The 22,763-nt window shown below is 38.9% G+C and overlaps 1 protein-coding gene across 2 annotated transcripts in view; it reads right to left on the bottom strand.

Annotated features, from left to right (window-relative positions):
* Positions 1-401: 401 nt before the first annotated feature.
* Positions 402-22,763, bottom strand: part of ERAP2 (endoplasmic reticulum aminopeptidase 2) — a 51,653-nt gene continuing 29,291 nt past the window's right edge. For both annotated transcript variants that reach the window (XM_005899293.3, XM_070373172.1), the window contains exons 11-19: positions 22,375-22,550; positions 19,326-19,405; positions 18,082-18,265; positions 10,014-10,170; positions 9,346-9,530; positions 6,030-6,191; positions 5,386-5,526; positions 3,173-3,254; positions 402-2,478 (exon numbers count right to left, since the gene is read on the bottom strand). In XM_005899293.3, coding sequence (XP_005899355.2) covers positions 2,335-2,478; positions 3,173-3,254; positions 5,386-5,526; positions 6,030-6,191; positions 9,346-9,530; positions 10,014-10,170; positions 18,082-18,265; positions 19,326-19,405; positions 22,375-22,550 — 1,311 coding nt within the window. In that variant the 3' untranslated portion in view covers positions 402-2,334. The remainder of the gene's footprint in view (positions 2,479-3,172; positions 3,255-5,385; positions 5,527-6,029; positions 6,192-9,345; positions 9,531-10,013; positions 10,171-18,081; positions 18,266-19,325; positions 19,406-22,374; positions 22,551-22,763) is intronic.

The following is a 22,763-nucleotide window of genomic DNA, read 5'->3' as shown; positions in this document are numbered from 1 at the left end:
GTCTGGTCGGTCACACCATCATTATTCGTGATATTGTATATAACCTTTTCATGACTTGTTTGTTCATTCAAGGTGAAAGTGAAAGCGAAGTTGTTCAGTCATCCAACTCTTTGTGACCCCATGGACTGTAGCCTACCAGGCTCCTCCATCCATGAGATTTTCCAGGCAAGAGTACGGGTGTGGGTTGCCATTTCCTTCTCCAGGAGATCTTCCCGACCTAGGGTGTGAACCCAGGTCTTGCACGTTGTAGGCAGACGCTTTACCCTCTGAGCCACCAGGAAAGTCCTCATTCAAGGTAAAGGAAACTAGAACTAACGTTAGCCAAGCTTTAGTTTGTTTTAGGGGTCTGGCATCCACCATAAAGGTTTTGAAATACCACACTAATAAATATGTTTCTTTTTTTTAAAAAAATTCTTTATTCATTAAAACATCATTGGCATAGCACTTCTCATGTTCAATCTCATCAAATAATAAAATTTCCATTTTCTGTACTCAATTCTTAAGAATCAGAGAGATTAACTAAAAGGAAGAGAATTAAAAACTTGGAAACTTACGGCAGGTAAGTTATTACATAAGAGAAAGAACTTTTCTTACTAACAGCAAGATTAATGGCACAATTCAACCAAAACTCATATACATTTTACTGCTTAATTTACATATTATTTTGGTGGGAAAATATAGTATTCTTTATTCTTTCAGTTTCTTTATGCAAAAATACACTTCTACAGGGACATCACTTAGATGTTATGCAAACCTTGTAGAGCCATGAACAGGCCAACTCTAGAGTCCAAGATGCTTGAAAGACTTCAAGAAATTATTTAAAAACAAACAACAAAATATGTGCTGGATCATGCCCATGTCCATCCAAAATGTATCCTGTCTCTGACTGTGGCAGTAGAGAAAGGTCTACAGACCTTTATGATATGAAATAATTTAAAAGGGATTGGATAACATCCTGCCACCCTACTCCCACCCAAATAATCCCAGCCTTCTTTGATAACCAAGATAAGCCAGTAATCTGTGTATTGATTCAAATCTTATAAGAACTTATTATACTTTATACTCACTTATACGTGGATCATGAATTTGATAAATTTACTACCTTTATTTAGAGTGACGTTTTATTTCTTAATACCTTAGTCAAACCATTAAGTCAAACAATTTCAAAGATGGAGATTCCCTTAAAATATGAAGAAATGCCAAAACTGGTTTACAAAATATAGTGATACCTTTAAATATTTACATCAAACTAAGCCAAAATATATACAAAATATATTTAAGCCAAAATAGATCCAATAGTATGATCTAACTCTGCAATTTTCAAAAGATTTATTACAAATGCAATAGGGCATGGGTTAAAGTGGGGTGATATCATCTTTCTCTCCTGTACCACTGTGACTCCAGATTTAACTTCATTTAGAGATGACCTCAGAAGTCTGCTTTCAAGGCTCTTCATGAATGTTAGGCTCAAGCCAAAAGGCCCTCCTCGCTTCTTTGATAAACCCTGACGTCTAGTTTGAAATAACCTGAGATTTGGCAATAAGTATGTTTTCCTGGCACCCCACTCAAGTACTCTTGCCTAGAAAATCCCATGGACGGAGAAGCCTGGTAGGCTGCAGTCCACAGGGTCGCTAGAGTTGGACACAACTGAGCGACTTCACTTTCACTTTTCACTTTTATACCTTAGAGAAGGAAATGGCAACCCACTCCAGTGTTCTTGCCTGGAGAATCCCAGAGATGGCGGAGCCTGGTGGGCTGCCATCTATGGGGTCACACAGAGTCGGACACGACTGAAATGACTTAGCAGCAGTAGCAGCAGCATGTTTTCCTGATCCATATGCTTCATACTTTGATTGAGATTTTACATGAATGATAAAAAATAAATAAACTATTCAGGCTGAGCTGAGAAAGCAGAAGGGTGAGGAGATGGAAAGATGTGAAAGAAAGATTTTTTTTTTTTTTTTTTTGCAGACTGGTTATGTTTCCTTGGAAGTAACCTGGTTGGGAAAACTCCAGGATACTATGCAAGGCTTAAAAAGCATCAAAGAAGCAAAATAGTAGTTGCCTAACGTGGGGCAGTGTAGACAGTCTGTGTTGCGGCAGCTACTTCTATATATATCTCCACATATCTCCATTATTCAGGAGGTTTACTTTAAAATAGGCTACTGGGGCTCCACCCCAGCATCATATGTCTGTCAGCTAGAAGTGATAGCTGAGCACAGGCAGCTGTGTAGACTGACTTCTTGAGGCTCTTTACAGATTAAACTATCTGGAACACTGGCTCTGCACACTTCCCACAAACACAGCATCTGATGTGCTGTTTCTATTGACCATTTAAATACTAGTCAGTAGCCATTTCCTCAGGGTGGGAAGGTTCTTCTCCAGCCACTTTATATTTTTGGATATGGTTTCCAGAATAATTTGAAATATATCTAGGTGTGATCCTTGGGTCTTAAGAGATTCAAAGAACAGTTCCACCTGAAAAAAAAAAAAAAAAAGCCAGAAAAGAATTACTGATATGGTTCATAAAACACTTTATCTTTCAAAGGGTTTCAAAACAGCTTGCAGATTATACAAACACAGGTGCAAGCATTTCTCTGACGACTTCTAAAAAAGTTATTTTCTTCATCTCTTTTGGGGGCATAATTATTTCACTTTATCTTCAAACAATAGGTAAAGTAAGACAGGAATGACAAATCTTACAAGTAAGCACACTGTAGGTAAAAAAAGGTAAGAGATAGAGTCAAGTTCATAAAGTAAGCAGTGATCTGGGATTTAAGTTCTGAATTTGCTTTAAAAGTAAATAAATTTATTGTGGAAAGGCAATGTAAAACACAAGAATGCTTTTTAAAAAGAGGTTAGTAGAACTACCATAAAGAGCAATATTGTTAAAAAGACCTTCAAGCACTCTTTCAAACTTCAATATAATCACTCAAGTGATGATACAATGCAAACTAAATACAAAAGGACTCGTTCCTCAAGTGTAATTTTCATTTTGAACGCTATGAACATTAATTCTGTCTCTTCCATTTGCTTTCTAGGTGACACTGGACACACAGCTTATTTTCTTTTAATAAAACAACAACTTAAAACCAGATTGCATCTAAATTTACTTTCAATTCTATAACTTGAACATTTATTTTTAAATTGTTGGCAATAGAGAGTCACAAACCTCCTGCAACTCATCCTTGGAAGAAAAATGAGATGTTGTACCAGAGATGATCATTCTTATGGGGAATGAGCCCAACTCAAATCTGAAAATAAAAGGAATTTCATAGATGTAAGTAATAGGAACAATGACCTTATGTTTATAACATGTTATATATATTTAAACTATGTAACATTGGTAACTATATGATAAGCCTGTACGTTACAATGGATACTATCAATTACCACAAGAATAGCTCATATGCATCTGGGAAAATCTGAAAGCTATGAAATTTATCAAATTTGACCATAAGATTAAAATTTAGATAAAGCTTTTATAGGAAACATGATGAATGTTTATGTTTAAATTTAAGTTCATATTTAAAGCAGCACCCTACAAGTTTTGATTATGCATTCCATCAACAAAATTTTTTGACCAAGAGTTTCCCAATGTGCATATTTTTATTTATGAATTATATGTATACACTAACTTAAAGGTAAAAAGGAAAACATAAGATAAGAATAAGATAAGAGCATGAGATAAGAAATGATACAGGTAGTAATATTTTCTTCTTGCGCTCTAAGGCATTGTCTTGCAAACTTCCCCAACTCATTTTGGATATCACTGTGTTTAAACATCGTATTTATTGGGGCATTGTTGGTGGAACTCTTTTTCAAAGCCACAGATGGCATTCTTTACCCCTTCTATGTCTATTCTCTACGTCTTACATAGAGAATCTGGCCACAGGTCTAAGGGGTTCATGCTGTAAAGCAGAGCACAGATACATCTCAGACATGCTGCCAAGTCTGGGCTCTGTACACACTCGGAGAGGAGAATAATTTCCAGTTACAAAATAAATCTACAGCATTGCAGAGAAATATGATCATCCAGGAGGGAACAGAGAGTCACGTAAACAACAAAACCAATGGTTCCAGTAGGGTGTTTAAGGAAAGTGATTTTTGTTTTGTTTTAAAAAAACAGTTTCTAACTAATCTGGTCTCATGTGGATGTTAACCCCTTTAAGGTCTGGAAGGGGTAGAAATGTGCTTTTTGCTCACAAAAAGCTATCAGTGAGAACTCTCAGTCCTTTATGACTAAGAAATGAGAGGGATGAGGGACTGAGGATGACTGGCATCAGACATGCTAAATGACACAAAAATAAGCAAATTGCACAGCTCTTTCATTTAGGGTACTTTCCATAGAGTTAATAAGTGATATTTTGGATTTGGATGAGGAATGGTTGAGCACCTTCGCAGGGGGTCTATTGTGAGAGAAAGCCATGCCATCCTGTACATTCCGAGGAAATCTAATCATTGTTGCTTTTGTTCTGGGACTATCTTAAGGCCAGGAGCATATTGCAGTGAGCTATAGTTCTCCCAAAAGTTGAAACCCCAGAGAAGACTCATAACCTATCCAGTTTTGGAGGGGAGCTTCCCAGGTACTTCTGATTAATTTCTTCTACTGCCTCCAAGCTCTCCACTGTATCACCTCTCCAAGGGAACTGGAGGTAGGGATTAGTTCTCTTCAAAATTTCTGAAGTTTTTTTTCCCCCAGAACAAAACTATATTAACAAAGTAAATGAAATAGTTTGCTGTACCATATATGACTTCATTGCATTCTTCTGAGCTAGGGAGAGAGCCAGAAGGGAAAAGGGGATGGGGTTGATGACCGGATTTAACTCAGCTCTTACTTGTTCCCAGCAATTCTTCATGGCCTGAGATGAGTAACAGAAATCTGTTTCCCATCCCCTTCTTTTCATTCCTCTCCCTTATACCTGGACAGCAGGCTAGTGAGTTTTAAAATCAATACACTTCATCAAACCATTTGAGTAAAAATAGTATCATTCATATGCTTTAGGGAACATCTGATTACACTTGGTTTTAGGCAACTGAAGTATCTGGGTGGAAGAATACACATTGTGAAAGTCACTCGGTTGTGCCCGACTCTTAGTGACGCCGTGGACTATACAGCCCATGGAATTCTCCAGGCCAGAACACTGGACTGGGTAGCCTTTCCCTTCTCCAGGGCATCTTCCCAACTCAGGGATTGAGCCCAGGTCTCCCGCATTGCAGGTGGATTTTTTACCAGCTGAGCCACCAGGGAAGCCCAAGAATACTGGAGTGGGTAGCCTATCCCTTCTCCAGCGTATCTTCCCGACCCAGGAATTGAGCCTGGGTCTCTGCATTGCAGGCGGATTCTTGACCAACTGAGCTATTAGGATATAAACAAATACCAACTTTTTAAGGAGATGGGTCCAGTTTTCTTTTACAAAGTTCCAGGCTAGTTGCTGCCCCTTGGGATTTCTGGCAGTCGTAAAAAGAAGAGTTGCCAAGTCCTGTGTCTTGATAACCTTTCCTTCCATTCCTAGTTCAATTAACCTGAAGGAACAAAGATCACTTAATTTTTCACGGCATGTGATCTGTAATGGAAATTAACTCAGGCTATCAGTATATTAAAAGCATCAGAGAGAAAGAGGCACAATGAAAGTGTAATATACCCAAAACAGTAATAAACTCTCTACTGGCTAACATTTTTTAATATTCCAGTTAAACGTTTACATTTCTCTAGAAGTAATTTTATCCACTTATTATTTCAGTAAACTTCAATTAGCATCTTATACACAAAAATGTATTTTTCAATAATAATAATTTACCTCCAAGGTTGACACTAAAACATAGCTATTTGCTTAGTATCAATCACATGATTAAGGAACATCTGTTTTCACTATGTGCATTTTGTCAATACACGGTTTTTGGAAAAAATTCAAAATGGTTCAAATCCTGAGTTAGTTATTATTATATGCCTTTGAAATTGATGGCTGAATTTTAGTAACTTTCCTGAATATGTGTAAGTTCATTTTTAACAACTTAAATTCACTTACTTCATTAACTTTTCCTGATGTTTGCTGGTTGACAATGCATACAGAATTTTGTTTTTTTCAGCCCCTGACAATGACAGTTCATATTGCTCCAAAAGGTAATTCCATCCTGCTGTTGTTTGAGCCCCCACGGAATACACGATCGTTAAAACATCTGTTGGGATACTGTAATATTAAGCACAAAAGTGAAAAAAAGTTCTACGAAAGAAAAAATTAGTTTTTCTTATTATGATTTTAAATTCTAAAACAGAATCACCTTTGAGTTATTTCCTGTTGTTGTTCAGTCACTAAGCTGTGTCTGACTCTTTGCGACCCCATGGACTGCAGCACACCAGGCTTCCCTGTCCTTCTCAATCTCCCTGAGTTTGCTCAAACTCATGTCCATTGATTCAGAGATGCCATACAACCATCTCGTCCTCTGTTGTCCCCTTCTCCTCCGCCCTCCGTCTTTCCCAGCATCAGGGTCTTTTCTAGTGAGTCAGCTTTTTGCATCAGGTGGACAAAGTATTGGAGCTTCAGCTTCAGTATCAGTCCTTCCAATGAATATCCAGGGTTGATTTCCTTTAGAATTGACTGGTTTGATCTTCTTGATGTCCAGGGGACTCTTAAGTGTTCTCCAACACCACAATTCAAAAGCATCAATTCTTTGTTGTCCATCCTTCTTTATGGAAAATTTTATGTACTGTTACTTTGCAAACTATTTGTGTTTTTTCCTACTGATAATAAAATGTTTAAAGAATAATAATCATAAAAATTTAAACTACATGGAGAATCTTCATGAGAAGATGAAATCAATAAAAATGTGATTTCTGAAATATAAATGCACTGGTTTATATAGAATTCTGTCAATAAATTGCATGTATTGGTACTATATGATTTTTTTAAAAATTATTACTTGTTGCTTTAATGTCGCATTAGGAATATTTTCTAGTAGGCCTGTTTGAGAGCTATCTGACTCTCTAGGTGTAAAAAATTGTAATTTAGCACAGTTGTTTAGAGTTCAGTCATTTATATTATAATTCTGTAAAATGATAACATGCAATATTATTATTTTCTGTCCCCCTAAAGAAGGCACCATGGTTTTCAAGTTTTATTGTCCTAAAGGATACTAACTAGTCTTTATTTTAATTTAGTTATGATTTTTAATTCCAAATATAATTGATCAGTAATAGCCAATATCCATATTGATGGCTTGGAAAAGTACAGTACAGAGAAGCAGGGATGGGACAGGAAATTTGCATTTATCATACAGGGTCCATAACATTGTACTAGTCTCTATACAACTTACTTAACTGCCAAAGTTACCCAGTGAGATGTAAAAGTTACCTTAATTTTTAAAAGTGGAAATAAAGTTCAGAAAGTTTAAGTAACTTGCACTGAGGTGACATATTAGCCTTTTTTGAGATGGGATTTAGACATATGATTCTAAAACTGTACTATTTCCACTGTACTATATGTACATAAATATCCCAAGAGCCTTTGAATCATAAAACAAAAAGCAACCAAATTATAATCCACATTATTTTTATTTTAGTGTATTTTACTAAAGGAAATCAGTCCTGGGTGTTCATTGGAAGGACTGATGTTGAAGCTGAAATTCCAATATTTTGGCCACCTGATGTGAAGAGCTGACTCATTTGAAAAGACCCTGATGCTGGGAAAGATTGAAGGCAGAAGGAGACAGGGACGACAGAGGATGAGATGGTTGGATGGCATCACCGACTCAATGGACATGAGTTTGGGTAAACTCCAGGAGTTAGTGATGGACAGGGAGGCCTGGCGTGCTGTGGTTCATGGGGTTGTAAAGAGTCGGACATGACTGAGCAATTGAACTGAATTGAACTGTACAAATTTACAAAAATTGGTAACAAATGAATCGTGAGTCCCTTGAAGGTAGGACACCTAGCTGTTTCTCTCACCAGCTTATTCTTAGCACTAACTGCGGCGCCTAGCACAAAATCAGCAGGCAAAGCATTATATTCTGAATTCATGAATAAAGGAAGTAATCTCTCTAAAGGATTAATACTGATGGTCTTAAACTTTAAAAAAATAAACCTACAATATTTGATTATGTAGTCTTGATTACAAGCTTAAATGAGATTTTCCTAGAATGTTTTCATAGTATAGCATCCTATACTATAGGATGTTGAACCATCATATCTACTGGACTTGAGTGACTTCAGGTAAGATCATTCTTCTTGTAAGTAGCATAAAGACAGAATATAATCTGACGTGCTATAGGGCAGCAGAATGTTTATATTTTAGCCTCATTCATACAGTTTATTTAAACATGAACAAAAAGAAGAAAAAAATACAGCTAAAAGATTTTTTTTTCTGAAACTGATTTTAGGCCTAAATCCTAAAGACTGAAAAAGTCCAAAAAGAAGAAAGCAAATTACTTTTTTAAAAAATAAGAAGTCAAGAAAAGATTTCAAAAAGCTCATGGAGATTTAGTTACATGGAGACAAATTGTGATAGCATTTCATAACAATTTGGGAGAGGAAAAATTGACACTATTGCTTTACCTGCTACTAAAGCTGTGCATTTTTTTTTCTATTCTAAAAAATGAATTTTCCTTATTTCACATACAGATTTGATTTCTCAAAACATCCAGCTTGAAATTCAGAGTTTTAATAGCAACAATATAAAATCATGTGTTGGACAGAAATTAAGGCTTACATTGAAAAGATTGTGGGGCCTTTTAATACTATGGGTTGCGGCTGCTAGACTGAACTGCAACAGAATCGATTTGATCACTGGGCATTTACCTGATTACAACAACCACTGGAATCAACTTTGCCACCTTACACATCCTTTAGATGGCCCAAATCATCAGTTTCCTATCAAAGCTGAAACTTGAGGCTAAGACGGTGGTATGTGGTGCGTGTGGTATGGTATTGGTTAATGAGGAAGTAAATACATTGAACAAAGCTCCCTCCCCACCACCTCGTTTTTTGTTGCATCAATTGATCATTGGCGTTTTGATTGCATGCACATTTCACATTGCTTTTTATCTTTAAAAGGCATTACTCTTGGCAGCCGGGCACCACTCTAGTCTACCCCACTTTCACCTGCTGGCTGTCTTTCTGAAACCATGCTAATGTTTATTAGCTTTTCCCTGCAGGGAACTAAACCTCACTTCCCACAAAAATCTATTGAGCACTTACTATGTGGGAGCATGAGACAAGGGTACGTAATTCCCAGCATGGTTTTTTTTTTTTTTTCTATCCTCACTAAAAGGTTTTAGATTTAATGTCTCGCATGATCAAAGACTTTTACATCAAAGTGAAAGGAACAAAGAACAGAAGTCCAGATTTACTTTAATTTTCCACTGGATTCCATCCACTGAGAGAAGAGTTCAGTTGCCTTCTGGATGCAAGGAGCATGGTTCAGGTAACAGGCCAGCTTCAAGACAGTGGAGCGAAGCATTCTGTCCCAGACAGAGCCCTCATCAAGCCAGCTTTGCGTGTCAATCACTGGCTTAAAATACTGGAGAAGGTAATGCTGCAGAAAGCATAGGATGGTTTACAGAGAGGCTAAATTTAGTTCTTAACACAGCCCTCACTCACCCATCTAATGGGTTCAACTCTAAACAGTCTGCATGAACATTTCCCAAAGCATGGAACTACTAATTGCTACATTTTGCTTCTTTTTCTGGTGTGTGGTCTCCACCCACCACAGTTCCTTTCTCCATTAGAAGTACAATTTTATTTCTTATCTGAGAGGGGACTATCAATTGATGTAAGATAAAATCCCCTTAGGAGGGATGCTTTGCTTATGACCTTGGTACCCAGCTCTTAGGGTGATGGTGACAAAGACCAGGGGATAACCAACCATTAGATACTTAAGTGGTGACTGTGCTCCCAGGCGATTTCCTTAGATTCGCCAAGCTTTAACCCCAAGAGTTCACACAAAATAGAACAAGTCTCACTGATCATCCAGCTGCCGTGTCTTTTACTTAATGAACCTTCTGAAAGGAATACAAACCTTGAGATTTTCAGTGACATCTGAAATGTTCCTTCTTTCCACCATGCGGTAAAACAATTCTAGGTATTCCAGACCTTTGAGAAGCGCGGGAATGCTTGTTTCATGTTGGAGGTAGCGAGTCAGGTCAAGGGCTTTGTCTAGGGTCAGCCTTCCTGCGCTGAGGTATGAAACAGATGTCGGAGGTTTGTGCATATCTTACAGCTCTCAATATTTTAAGTAGTAAGGCAAATATGAGACAGAGACCAGTAACAGAAGCAGCTCATTATAATTCAAACCATTTGGTTTAAATCCTAGCTCTCCCACTGATGTGGGCAAATTAACCTCTGAGCTTCACCTGCTTCCTCTATATAATGGGAATAATGTTAGTATCTACTTTAAATCTCTGTTGTGAGGACTAAATGATTTAATATAGGTAAAGTGCTTAGAATAATTGCCTAAACATAAATAAGAGTTTTCTAAATGAAATAAACAGCTAATATTAATATCTAGTAACAAATAATATCAAACTTTTCATGTATTTGTCATTCTCTAATTGCTTAATTTGTGGTTTTGAATTGTTCCTCCACGTGTATTTGGAAATTTTGAGGACAGGTGCCATATCTTTTTTTTTTTTTTTTTCGTCCCTTCCTAGAACCTAACAGAGAAGCCACAGTTATTCTGAGTAGGACAAAACAAGGATTTTCTTTGTTTTTAAAGAATCTATTTAGATTCTAAAGTGATATGTCTTCTTTATATTTTCCTTTAATGCAAACAAACAACAAAACTATTATTCTGAGTACTAAAACTTCAGTGTGTCTTTTATAGAGAAAGTAAGTTATTATATTGTCAGCTTCATAACGTGGTTGCTCACTCATGTTTCTGAGAAGACCTGTGTCCCTGCAGCGTCTATAACCTATTCTTGCCAGCATCCAACTCCCATATTAAGCATAATAGTTTGATATGGAAACAGATTCCAGAACAAAGATACCTGTGTTGAATTTTTCATTAATATAATGCCCTCCCTCCTTTGGGATTTTTAAAATTTTAAATGCTCATCTGAAATGAGGGAACTGAAACCAGAAAGAAGTGGCATCAAAAAGAACCAACTTTTGTTGTGACTGTACTCTTCTCAGTCACAATGACATAGAGCTTTAAAACAGACCCACAGTAGATTTTCTAAAAATTTCGTCTGACGACAGAGGGCCGGACCATATGCACTATGATTTTATAGTCTGCTGTATTTTTAAAAATACAAATCCACAAAATGTCACTATTCCTTCCACATGTGCAAGTGTCATAATATGTGGTACGCTAGCTAAGTATAAATATAGCCACAACCTTTACAATTTTAAATGTTAAATCTAGTACACAATCCATTCATTACATTGCTCACACTGGGGAAATCAATATGAAACTGGTAGAGAAATTAAGGAGGAATTGACTGCTTATGTTTAGACTTGCCTGGAAAAACAAGCTGTTTTCTTCTATCTACCATCAACAGAAGAATATATAGAATAAATCAGGTCACAAGGTCACCAACAGAAAAAATATTAAGGATCAGGTGGAGTATTATGCATTGGAAACATTTCCTATTCTGAGAATTACTGAAAAGTACTCATTTTATTCAGTGTGACATATTATTTCTTTACCGGTACTATATACTCTACTTAGAGGATAAGCAACAGGACAAAACTAGGTATTATATTCTAGGGTCAAAATTCTGAAAAGAATGTTTAACACATAAGACTACTTTATATTAATCTTTTTTTCTTTTTGGCCCAGCCTGGCTGCGACAGACCATGCAGAAGCGTGGCGAGAGGAGCTACCCCACACCCGAGGTCAGGGGCGGTGGCCGGGAGGAACTACCCCATGTCCAAGGAGCCATGGCTGCACCGGTGCAGGAGGGCTGAGAGGAACTGCTCCATGTTCAAGGTCAGGAGGGGCAGCTGTGAGGAGATACCCCTCGTCCAAGGTAAGGAGCAGCGGCTGCACTTTGCTGGAGCAGCCGTGAAGAGATACCCCATGCCCAAGGTAAGGAGCAGCCGCTGCGCTTTGCTGGAGCAGCCGTGAAGAGATACCCTATGTCCAAGGTAAGAGAAACCCAAGTAAGATCCAAGGTGTTGCAAGAGGGCATCAGAGGGCAGACACACTGAAACCATAATCACAGAAAACTAGTCAATCTGATCACATGGACCACAGCCTTGTCTAACTCAGTGAAACTAAGCCATGCCCTGAGGGGCCACCGAAGATGGGCGGGTCATGGTGGAGAGGTCTGACAGAATGTGGTCCACTGGAGAAGGAAATGGCAAAACACTTCAGTATTCTTGCCTTGAGAACCCCATGAACAGTATGAAAAGGCAAAATGATAGGATACTGAAAGAGGAATGCCCCAGGTTGTTAGGTGCCCAATATGCTACTGGAGATCAGTGGAGAAATAATTCCAGAAAGAATGAAGGGATAGAGCCAAAGCAAAAACAATACCCAGTTGTGGATGTGACTGGTGATAGAAGCAAGGTCCAATGCTGTGAAGAGCAATATTGCATAGGAACCTGGAATGTCAGGTCCATGAATCAAGGCAAATTGGAAGTGGTCAAACAGGAGATGGCAAGAGTCAACGTCGACATTCTAGGAATCAGCGAACTAAAATGGACTGGAATGGGTGAATTTAACTCAGATGACCATTATATCTACTACTGCGGGCAGGAATCCCTCAGAAGAAATGGAGTGGCCATCATGGTCAACAAAAGAGTCCAAAATGCAGTACTTGGATGCAATCTCAAAAACGACAGAATGATCTCTGTTCGTTTCCAAGGCAAACCACTCAATATCACAGTAATCCAAGCCTATGCCCCAACCAGTAATGCTGAAGAAGCTGAAGTTGAACGGTTCTATGAAGACCTACAAGACCTTTTAGAACTAACACCCAAAAAAGATGTCCTTTTCATTATAGGGGACTGGAATGCAAAAGTAGGAAGTCAAGAAACACCTGGAGTAACAGGCAAATTTGGCCTTGGAGTATGGAATGAATCAGGGCAAAGGCTAATAGAGTTTTGCCAAGAGAACGCACTGGTCATAGCAAACACCCTCTTCCAACAACACAAGAGAAGACTCTATACATGGACATCACCAGATGGTCAACACCGAAATCAGATTGATTATATTCTTTGCAGCCAAAGATGGAGAAGCTCTATACAGTCAGCAAAAACAAGACCGGGAGCTGACTATAGCTCAGATCATGAACTCCTTATTACCAAATTCAGACTTAAATTGAAGAAAGTAGGGAAAACCACTAGACCATTCAGGTATGACCTAAATCAAATCCCTTATGATTATACGGTGGAAGTGAGAAATAGATTTAAGGGCCTAGATCTGATAGATAGAGTGCCTGATGAAGTATGGATGGAGGTTCATGACATTGTGCAGGAGACAGGGATCCAGACCATCCCCATGGGAAAGAAATGTGAAAAAGCAAACTGGCTGTCTGGGGAGGCCTTACAAATAGCTGTGAAAAGAAGAGAAGCGAAAAGCAAAGGAGAAAAGGAAAGATATAAGCATCTGAATGCAGAGTTCCAAAGAATAGCCAGGAGAGATGAGAAAGTCTTCCTCAGCGATCAATGCAAAGAAATAGAGGAAAAGAACAGAATGGGAAAGACTAGAGATCTCTTCAAGAAAATTAGAGATACCAAGGGGACATTTCATGCAAAGAAGGGCTTGATAAAGGACAGAAATGGTATGGACCTAACAGAAAGTGAAATCAAGTGAAGTCACTCAGTCGAGTCCAACTCTTTGTGACCCCATGGACTGTAACCTACCAGGCTCCTCAGTCCGTGGGATTTTCCAGGCATGAACACTGGAGTGGGTTGCCATTTCCTTCTCCAGCGGATCTTTCTGACCCAGGGATTGAACCCAGGTCTCCTGCATTGTAGGCAGATGCTTTATTGTCTGAGCTACCAGGGAAGCTGGACCTAACAGAAGCAGAAGATATTAAGAAGAGGTGGCAAGAATACACAGAAGAACTGTACAAAAAAGAGCTTCACGACCCAGATAATCACGATGGTGTGATCACTCACCTAGAGCCAGACATCCTGGAATGGGAAGTCAAGTGGGCCTTAGAAAGCATCACTACGAACAAAGCTAATGGAGGTGATGGAATTTCAGTTGAGCTATTCCAAATCCTGAAAGATGATGCTGTGAAAATGCTGCACTCAATATGCCAGCAAATTTGGAAAACTAAGCAGTGGCCACAGGACTGGAAAAGGTCAGTTTTCATTCCTATTCCAAAGAAAGGCAATGCCAAAGAATGCTCAAACTACCGCACAATTGCACTCATCTCACACGCTAGTAAAGTAAAGCTCAAAATTCTCCAAGCCAGGCTTCAGCAATACGTGAACCGTGAACTTCCAGATGTTCAAGCTGGTTTTAGAAAAGGCAGAGGAACCAGAGATCAAATTGCCAATATCTGCTGGATCATCGAAAAAGCAAGAGAGTTCCTGAAAAACAACTATTTCTGCTTTATTGACTATGCCAAAGCCTTTGACTGTGTGGATCACAATAAACTGTGGAAAATTCTGAAAGACATGGAAATACCAGACCACCTGAGCTGTCTCTTGAGAAACCTATGTGCAGGTCAGGAAGCAACAGTTAGACCTGGACATGGAACAACAGACTGATTCCAAATAGGAAAAGGAGTACGTCAAGGCTGTATATGGTTATCCTGCTTATTTAACTTATATGCAGAGTACATCATGAGAAATGCAGGGCTGGAAGAAGCACAAGCTGGAATCAAGATTGCTGGGAGAAATATCAATAACCTCAGATATGCAGATGACACCACCCTTATGGCAGAAAGTGAAGAAGAACTAAAAAGGCTCTTGATGAAAGTGAAAGTGGAGAGTGAAAAAGTTGTCTTAAAGCTCAACATTCAGAAAACGAAGATCATGGCATCTGGTCCCATCACTTCATGGGAAATAAATGGGGAAACAGTGGAAACAGTGTCAGACTTTATTTTTGGGGGCTCCAAAATCACTGCAGATAGTGACTGCAGCCATGAAATTAAAAGACGCTTGCTCCTTGGAAGGAAAGTTATGACCAACCTAGATAGCATATTTAAAAGCAGAGACATTACTTTGCAAACAAAGGTCCGTCTAGTCAAGGCTATAGGTTTTCCAGTGGTGAAGAATGGATGTGAGAGTTGGACTGTGAAGAAAGCTGAGCACTGAAGAATTGATGCTTTTGAACTGTGGTGTTGGAGAAGACTCTTGAGAGTCCCTTGGACTACAAGGAGATCCAACCAGTCCATCCTAAAGGAGATCAGTCCTGGGTGTTTATTGGAAGGACTGATGTTGAAGTTGAAACTCCAATACTTTGGCCACCTGATGCAAAGAACTGACTTATTTAAAAAGACCCTGATGCTGGGAGGGATTGGGAGCAGGAGGAGAAGGGGACGACAGAGGATGAGATGGCTGGATGGCATCATCGACTCGATGGACATGAGTTTGAGTGAACTCTGGGGGTTGGTGATGGACAGGGAGTCCTGGTGTGCTGTGGTTCATGGGGTTGCAAAGAGTAGGACACGACTAAGCGACCGAACTGAACTGAACTTATTTTTTACTAAGACAAATTCCATTATTTATTCGTACTTATCTACTTAAAATACTTTAATGTTAATACTCATCAAAGAGGGAATCATTTTCATGGAGTTATTATTTAATAAAAATCCAGCCTCTCACCACCTGCTTTCTGCTTCATTTAATGCACAAAATGTTATCTGAATGTCTGTTTACCTTAAAGACTAAACCTATGTATATGCATACATTTTAGCTCAACAAAAAAATCTATATCTACTTATTTGTATAAGGTTTCAGCTAAATGGTACCTTTTTGAAATAAACTATATCCCCGAGGAAACAATCTGGGACTTCTTTCTAGGGTATTGGAATAAAAAAATAAATAGTTTACCTGTAAGGAATTTATGGTTGTCATCTTAATTCCACTCAACTCAGAGGAGATCCAAGTATTAAATATTTAATAACAAGTATGAAAACTCAGTTAAAATGAATATGCATTCCTGGGTCAAATTTTGTCTCTAAGCTCAATGCAGTCCAGATTATACCCTTAAACTCTTAAGTAGACATTTCACAAAGCAGGGAAAGAAAAACTACATATCACTAAAGCAGAGGAATAAGAAAAAAAAAAAAAAGTAGACCTATTATGAGACTTTAAAATTGTTTTCTTATACAATTAGTTTTCTTATAAAAGTAATATAGACAAGTTTCAAGACAATTGGAAATTAAAGAAGGGGAAAAACACATAATTTCATTACCCCTACACATTCATTGGTAGGACTTTGGAATATTTCTTTCTCCTTTTGTTTTTTTTTACCATTAGCTCATTTTTTTTCATGTAGTTGCTAACTTAAGCTTACATTCTGCTTTTTCTTTTCACTTTCACATTATTTGAAATGCATTTTTCTATGTTGTCACCTCATCTTCCTATTTAGTACATGATCTTTTAAACAATTTGTATTAGATAAGACTAATAATGCTAACAGCTACCATTTATTGAGCATTTATTACTGTACTTAGGGCTGTATCTACATTACCTTATGCAACCCTCAAAACAACCTCATATGATAGACACTATTATTACTGGAGTTTTAAACACTAAAAAAGTTTTGAAGACTAGAAAATTTAGGTTTAAAAAGGTTAAGTAGCTTGTCAAAAGTCAAACAATAAGTGAAGAGGTAGTACATATTGATAGTTGACCTGTTTTAAGCCAAAATTTGTACTCAGAATCTCATTAACCTATCTAGTTGGTAAAGAAATGATGATTGCTTGTCCACTGATACATCAGTAACTGCAGGATTCCTGCTGCTAAATTGAGAGTACCCGTAAATTTATAGGCTAGAAACAACAGAAAAGACTTTCAGCTACTGGAAAGATCGGCTTTCATATTCTGAGTTGTAAGTATTCTTCATTCTGCCTAGTTTAAAATTTTTAATCTATTTTCTTTGCAATCTTCTCAGAGTTTCTCCTTTGAGCAGACAAACCTCCCTCAACTAACCATAGTCCGCTCCTCAGTTGGTCTCGCATGCATCCAGTCAGAAGTAGGATAGCTCATGATATTCCTGAGACCTTTGGGGTTGGGGGTTAAGCTCCCAGTCCTCTCTCTTTTCTAACTGGGGAATTCTGTTGTACAGAGAAGCTGTGCTTGAGAGATGTTTTGCTGGTTACTTTTACTTAATTTGACCTAAATAAGCATGTGAAAGAAAATAATACATCACACTGAATATAATGAGTGCATTACAGTAGTTCTCAGAATAGGAAAAGTTTACAGAGCATGATATGTCACCTGATCCCCAACTTTTTTCCACCGGTGACCTGGTGACTTGATTTATTCTACCTATTATTCCATTGATGACAAGTAGGAAAAAAGAAAGAAAACACTGTATCTTCCCAGGAAAGTCTAAAGAGGAATAAACAGAAGTAGCCAATTCTTCCTTAATTTTTCTACCAGTTTCATATTGATTTCCCTGAAGTGAGCAAAGTAAGGAATGGCTTGTGCACCAGATTTTAAAATTACAAAGATTATAACCTTTTGTCTAATAGATTATGTCAGTATTTAGTGAAACAGCAAGCTTCTAGCATAAACAATTTAAAACTTGAGGTCAAAAGCGTAAATGCCTGGAGGCTACCATAAGGGAGTGAAGCACACCCAACAAGTGTATCGTTTAGGACTTGGGTACCGAGGTGAACGCACACCTGGCTTAAAGGAAGATCTGCCCACTGTACCCTCCTCTATGGCTGCCCTGTGGAAACGAAGTTGCCAAATCTTCTCATTATTTAAGGGATTCCAGAAGTCAGGGTTTTTACATACATTTCTCCAGATTTTGAAATGTTGAATTAAATTTTTAAACATTAGGTGAATAAAAATATTTTATCAGTGGGTAGGCTTTGACTCATGGCCAATATTTGACCTCCATTCAAATCCATATCATATGAATGATTAACACTGAACATTTGATTTGAAATCTAACATATCTGGTTAGGGAGCAGTGATGTCCTGTGAAATCAGTTGGAGTTTTGCATTACCTTACTAGCTGAAACGCATCGTGAATCAGACCTAGTCTGTCCTTGGGCCTGAGAAGTGTGTGGTTCTGATTCAACAACGTAATGAGCTCGTCCCATCCTTGTCCCTCATAATGAACGATGTAGTAGCCATTGGAGTCCACGTTGAATTTCACCCAGTCGGTCTTCTCAGATAAATCCACAGTATCTAGGAGGAGAAAATTGGTATGGGCATTTCCTCATCAAAGAACACATCATGAATATCTCCAGAAGTATTCTTCTTCATATCATTAGTAATAAATCAATGGGAAGACAAAGTTCTGGAAGACTCATGATGATATTTATTTTCATAGTCTGCTGGATGGCTTATTTTGGGAATGGTGATTTTATTAAATTAATAAATAAACTAATTCCTAGGAGATGGGCCAATGAATGTGTTCTCGAAAGCAGCCTATGCGGGTCTAAAAGGCATTTCTGGTAGCCTTGTCTCACGGTTTGGTTGCTGCGTGTTGAAATATGTATATGTAAGTAGGTGATCCATTTGTCCAGTTCTTATCTGGGGCAAAATAAGGGCTGCAGGTTGAACGTGAGATTATGAGGGAAACATTTTAAAATTTCAGTGACGTGTTTAAAGGAGAAGTTAAAATTATATTATTTTTAATATTTCAGACATTGTAGTAGGTGGTAAAATAACATTACTATATACTCTCAAAAACTCTGAGGCTTAGTCCTCATTCAAAATAAATGAGAAAATTGAAGCTCAGGAGTTAAAAAATTTTCTTAAGGCCATACATCCAATAGGTGACAGAATCAGGATTTGAATCCAGGGCCAATCAGTTCTAAAGTGAACACCTTTTCCCACTGAATCAGTAGGCATTAAAAGACATAAGATCAGACACCATCAATTCTTGAAACCCATCTCTAAGTGCTAAAAACACAAGAGAACTTTCTCCTGAATTAAAAACCCAGACTTTTTAGCTTAAGGGTTTTTTTAGTAACACATAGGTATAGATACGACTGAGTGACTTCACTTTCACTTTTCACTTTCATGCATTGGAGAAGGAAATGGAAACCCACTCCAGTGTTCTTGCCTGGAGAATCCCAGGGACGGGGGTGCCTGGTGGGCTACAGTCTCTGGGGTCGCACAGAGTCGGACACGACTGAAGCAACTTAGCAGCAGCAGCAGCAGCAGCAACTGTCCTCCCTATAGCTCAGAACACATTTAATTTCAGAATTAAAAGGTTTTTTGGCTAATTAGTTCATTTTACCTGTCTTCAGTTTCAGAATGTGTCTGTGAATCGCCTGAGAGGAACTCGTGGAGTAGGTCACTGGGATATGCCAAAGATACCTACGTTTGAAAGTAAAGACTGTTACAGATTAAATCAATGGCCATTTCAATGTCCACATTGTCAGATTCAGAGAGGCTATAAAAGACACCTAATCGCCCGTCCTTCACACTATCATTGGCCTTATAAATTTTACAGGCTAAGACTAACGGTTCCTTGGGTGTGCAAAAATTCTTTAATGATTATGAAGGAGCAGTAATATATACCTAGTTGAACTCTGTCACAATTACCGGTGACATTTACAGTCCAAATTTTATACCACCACAATTCCTGCTGATTGTTTTCTTCTAAGTAAAAGAAAAAAAAAATCTTCCTTTCACATTTCCAAAAATTCTCACAGTCTGATATTTATTCAAATAACTAAATCAAAGCTGTAGAAAAAACCCCAAAAGGTACAGCTCTTCCTCTAGCATGATTCTTCCACTTATCTTTTTGTTCAGTGAAGCTATCCGCATTCAACCCCGCCTGCTAAGTGGTCAGCAAGCAGAGATAAGTCAGGAGCTGCTCCTTGGCCAAGTGCAGAGAGCAGAGAAGCAGAACGGATTGAAGGAAAAGGGCTCAGTTACTTTGGAAGGGCCTTCCTATGGTAAATAACTGAAATTAGCTATTTTTTCCTGACTAATTTCTAGCTGCCTCTAGAGCTCATTTCCTCTAACATAGTAAGCCATATTAGCTATAGTAATCCTATAAAATCAGATGCTTGAAAATACCAATAGGTATAAAACAGAAAGAATAGTAACCGAGGATATGCCCATTAGTCCTCAGAAAAACCTAAAAGAGTAAAAGAGACAACAGACACAGACTCGATTTAATAAAAGGTCAGAAGAAATAATCTACCTGCCAACCCAGAGTATCGATAATCAACAAAGCAGTTGAAATATTTACACAAAAAGGTAAAAAGAGACACACAGATATCACTAAGATGTAATGGATCAAGATTCATGGATAGATTTTGGCTCTAGAAGGACAGAGATTTTTCCAGATTTTTCCACCTGGGAGTAAAGAGAGAAAGAGTAGCCATTCATAAGTTTGGATAAGCATGGATCGGAGGGCAATAGTTTTATATGAGAAATCCAAATCCTGCTTCAGATAGATTCTTGTTATTCTGAGCCATTCACACTATTAAACTCTCTCGTGACATTTTGATAAGTTGCAGAATTGTGAGTCCTGCTTTCCCAATAATAAATCAAACATTAAATTTTCCAGCCTGTGTTGCCAAGCTTCAAATTGTTTAAGCTCTCTGAGGTTTGGACCTCAAAAGGGCATACAGAGAAATGGATGGATGTGTTCACAGTTAAATGGCATAAAGGCTGCTGTTGGATGGAAATAGACATCTGATGAGATCAAAATGGAAAATGTTACATTCTATGTGTTAAAGGCCTTGAGTTTGCTTCTGATTCTCAGAAAAAATTCTAAAACTGTTTTTAGACAGCTAGATTTTAGAAAAAGTAATAATCATAAAAGCCAGCACTGATTCACTTGGATTATTTCTTTTCAGATTAATCTCATTCATCTTATTGAATGAGATCAGAGGAAGCTGGACAGTGTTGTATTTCTTGATTTTAGTAAAACCTTTAACAAGTTTTCTTAGGACAGGCTTGTGAGCAAGATAACAGAGTGGGTAATTGGATTTGCTTTTATTGTTACCAAGAACATCATGTTTTAAGACATTACATTTATAGTCTCTTATTAAAAAATAAAAGGGAGCTGAAGGTCTTATCTAATTTAACACGTGTGTGTGTGTGTGTGTGTGCGTGCATATGTGTGTGTGCTCAGTCATGTCTGACTTTTTGCGGCCCCATGGACTATAGCTTGCCAGGCTCTTCTGTCCATGAAATTTTCCAGATAAGAATACCAGAGCGAGTTGCCATTTCCTACTCCAGGGGATCTTCCCGATCCAGGGATCGAACCTGCATCTCTTGCATTGGCAGGCAGATTCTTTACCACTGCACCACCTAGGAAGCCCATGACTTAACACACAGGAAATGCCTTTTCTGGTAAGATGTATAGCTGTCATACATCTTATCTTCCTAAGTATGGGTCAGTCTCATAACTTGAAGTGAAGTTGCTCAGTCATGTCCAACTCTTTGTGACCCCATGGACTGTAGCCTACAGGCTCCTCCATCCATGGGATTTTCCAGGCAAGAATACTGGAGTGGGTTGCCATTTTCTTCTCCAGGAGATCTTCCCAACCCAGGGATTGAACCTGGGTCTCCCGCATTGTAGGCAGACACTTTACCATCTGAGCCAGCGGGGAAGTCTAGTCTACTGTCTCATAACTTATTAGTGTCCAGTACTCTTGCCTGGAAAATTCCATGGACAGAGAAGCCTGGAGGGCTACAGTCCATGGGGTTGTGAAGAGTTGGACACAACTGAACAATTGAGCACACACAGCATAAAGAAGGCTAGTAGACAGTCAGGGAACATTATATTAGAAATATAACTTCTGCATCAGAACTGAGGTCCTAAGGGTGGCCACAGGATTAGCAAGAATATGCTGCTCACCAGCGCAGTCTGGGTCACCTGAAGCTCTTTAAGGCTGCTATTGAGGCTAGTTTAGCCTATTAAGTCCTGTGTAGAAATAGCACTGGAGAAGGCAATGGCACACCACTCCAGTACTCTTGCCTGGAAAATCCCATGGGCGGAGGAGCCTCATGGGCTGCAGTCCATGGGGTCGTGAAGAGTCGGACACAACTGAGCGACTTCACTTTCACTTTTCACTTTCATGCATTGGAGAAGGAAATGGCAGCCCACTCCAGTGTCCTTGCCTGGAGAATCCCAGGGACGGGGGAGCCTGGTGGGCTGCCATCTATGGGGTCTCACAGAGTCAGACACGACTGAAGCGACTTAGCGGCAGCAGCAGCAGAAATAGCATCCCATAAAATTGTCAGAGAAGCTGAAAGAAAGCTAATGCAATTGTCAGTAAACTGAGATGAGGTAAACTAGACCGACAGGGAAGAAAAGCAACCACCTTTCCTGCAGAGTCCCCCATTCGGGGTCCTCTTTGAAAACCCCAGACAAGAAGCGCTCCTGCTGCAGTCTGAGGGAACGCCCTTCTCGTTTAACCACCACGAGGGGGATGCCTTTCTGCAGAGTCCATGTGGCCATCATCTCCTTGAGCTCTACATTTTCCCGCAGAAACGCGAGCTGAAACGACAAGTGACTTTGGTAACCAGAGACACAGGAGAGAAACCAGAGAGAGATCAGATACTTAGGCCTCCTCGGATGCTAGGGACATGGCTTGGGCAGGAAGAGCGGACTCCAACTGCAGTCTCCCAGCCGGGCCATGTAGAACCTGGGCTGGACCTGCCCCTTCCCTCCCCATCCACGGGTGCTCCTGGAAAGCTGCCTGAAGGAGGG

This window comes from Bos mutus, chromosome 7 (assembly GCF_027580195.1).
Source record: "Bos mutus isolate GX-2022 chromosome 7, NWIPB_WYAK_1.1, whole genome shotgun sequence".
NCBI lineage: Eukaryota > Metazoa > Chordata > Mammalia > Artiodactyla > Bovidae > Bos > Bos mutus.
This window is presented reverse-complemented; position numbering and strand designations above follow the sequence as displayed.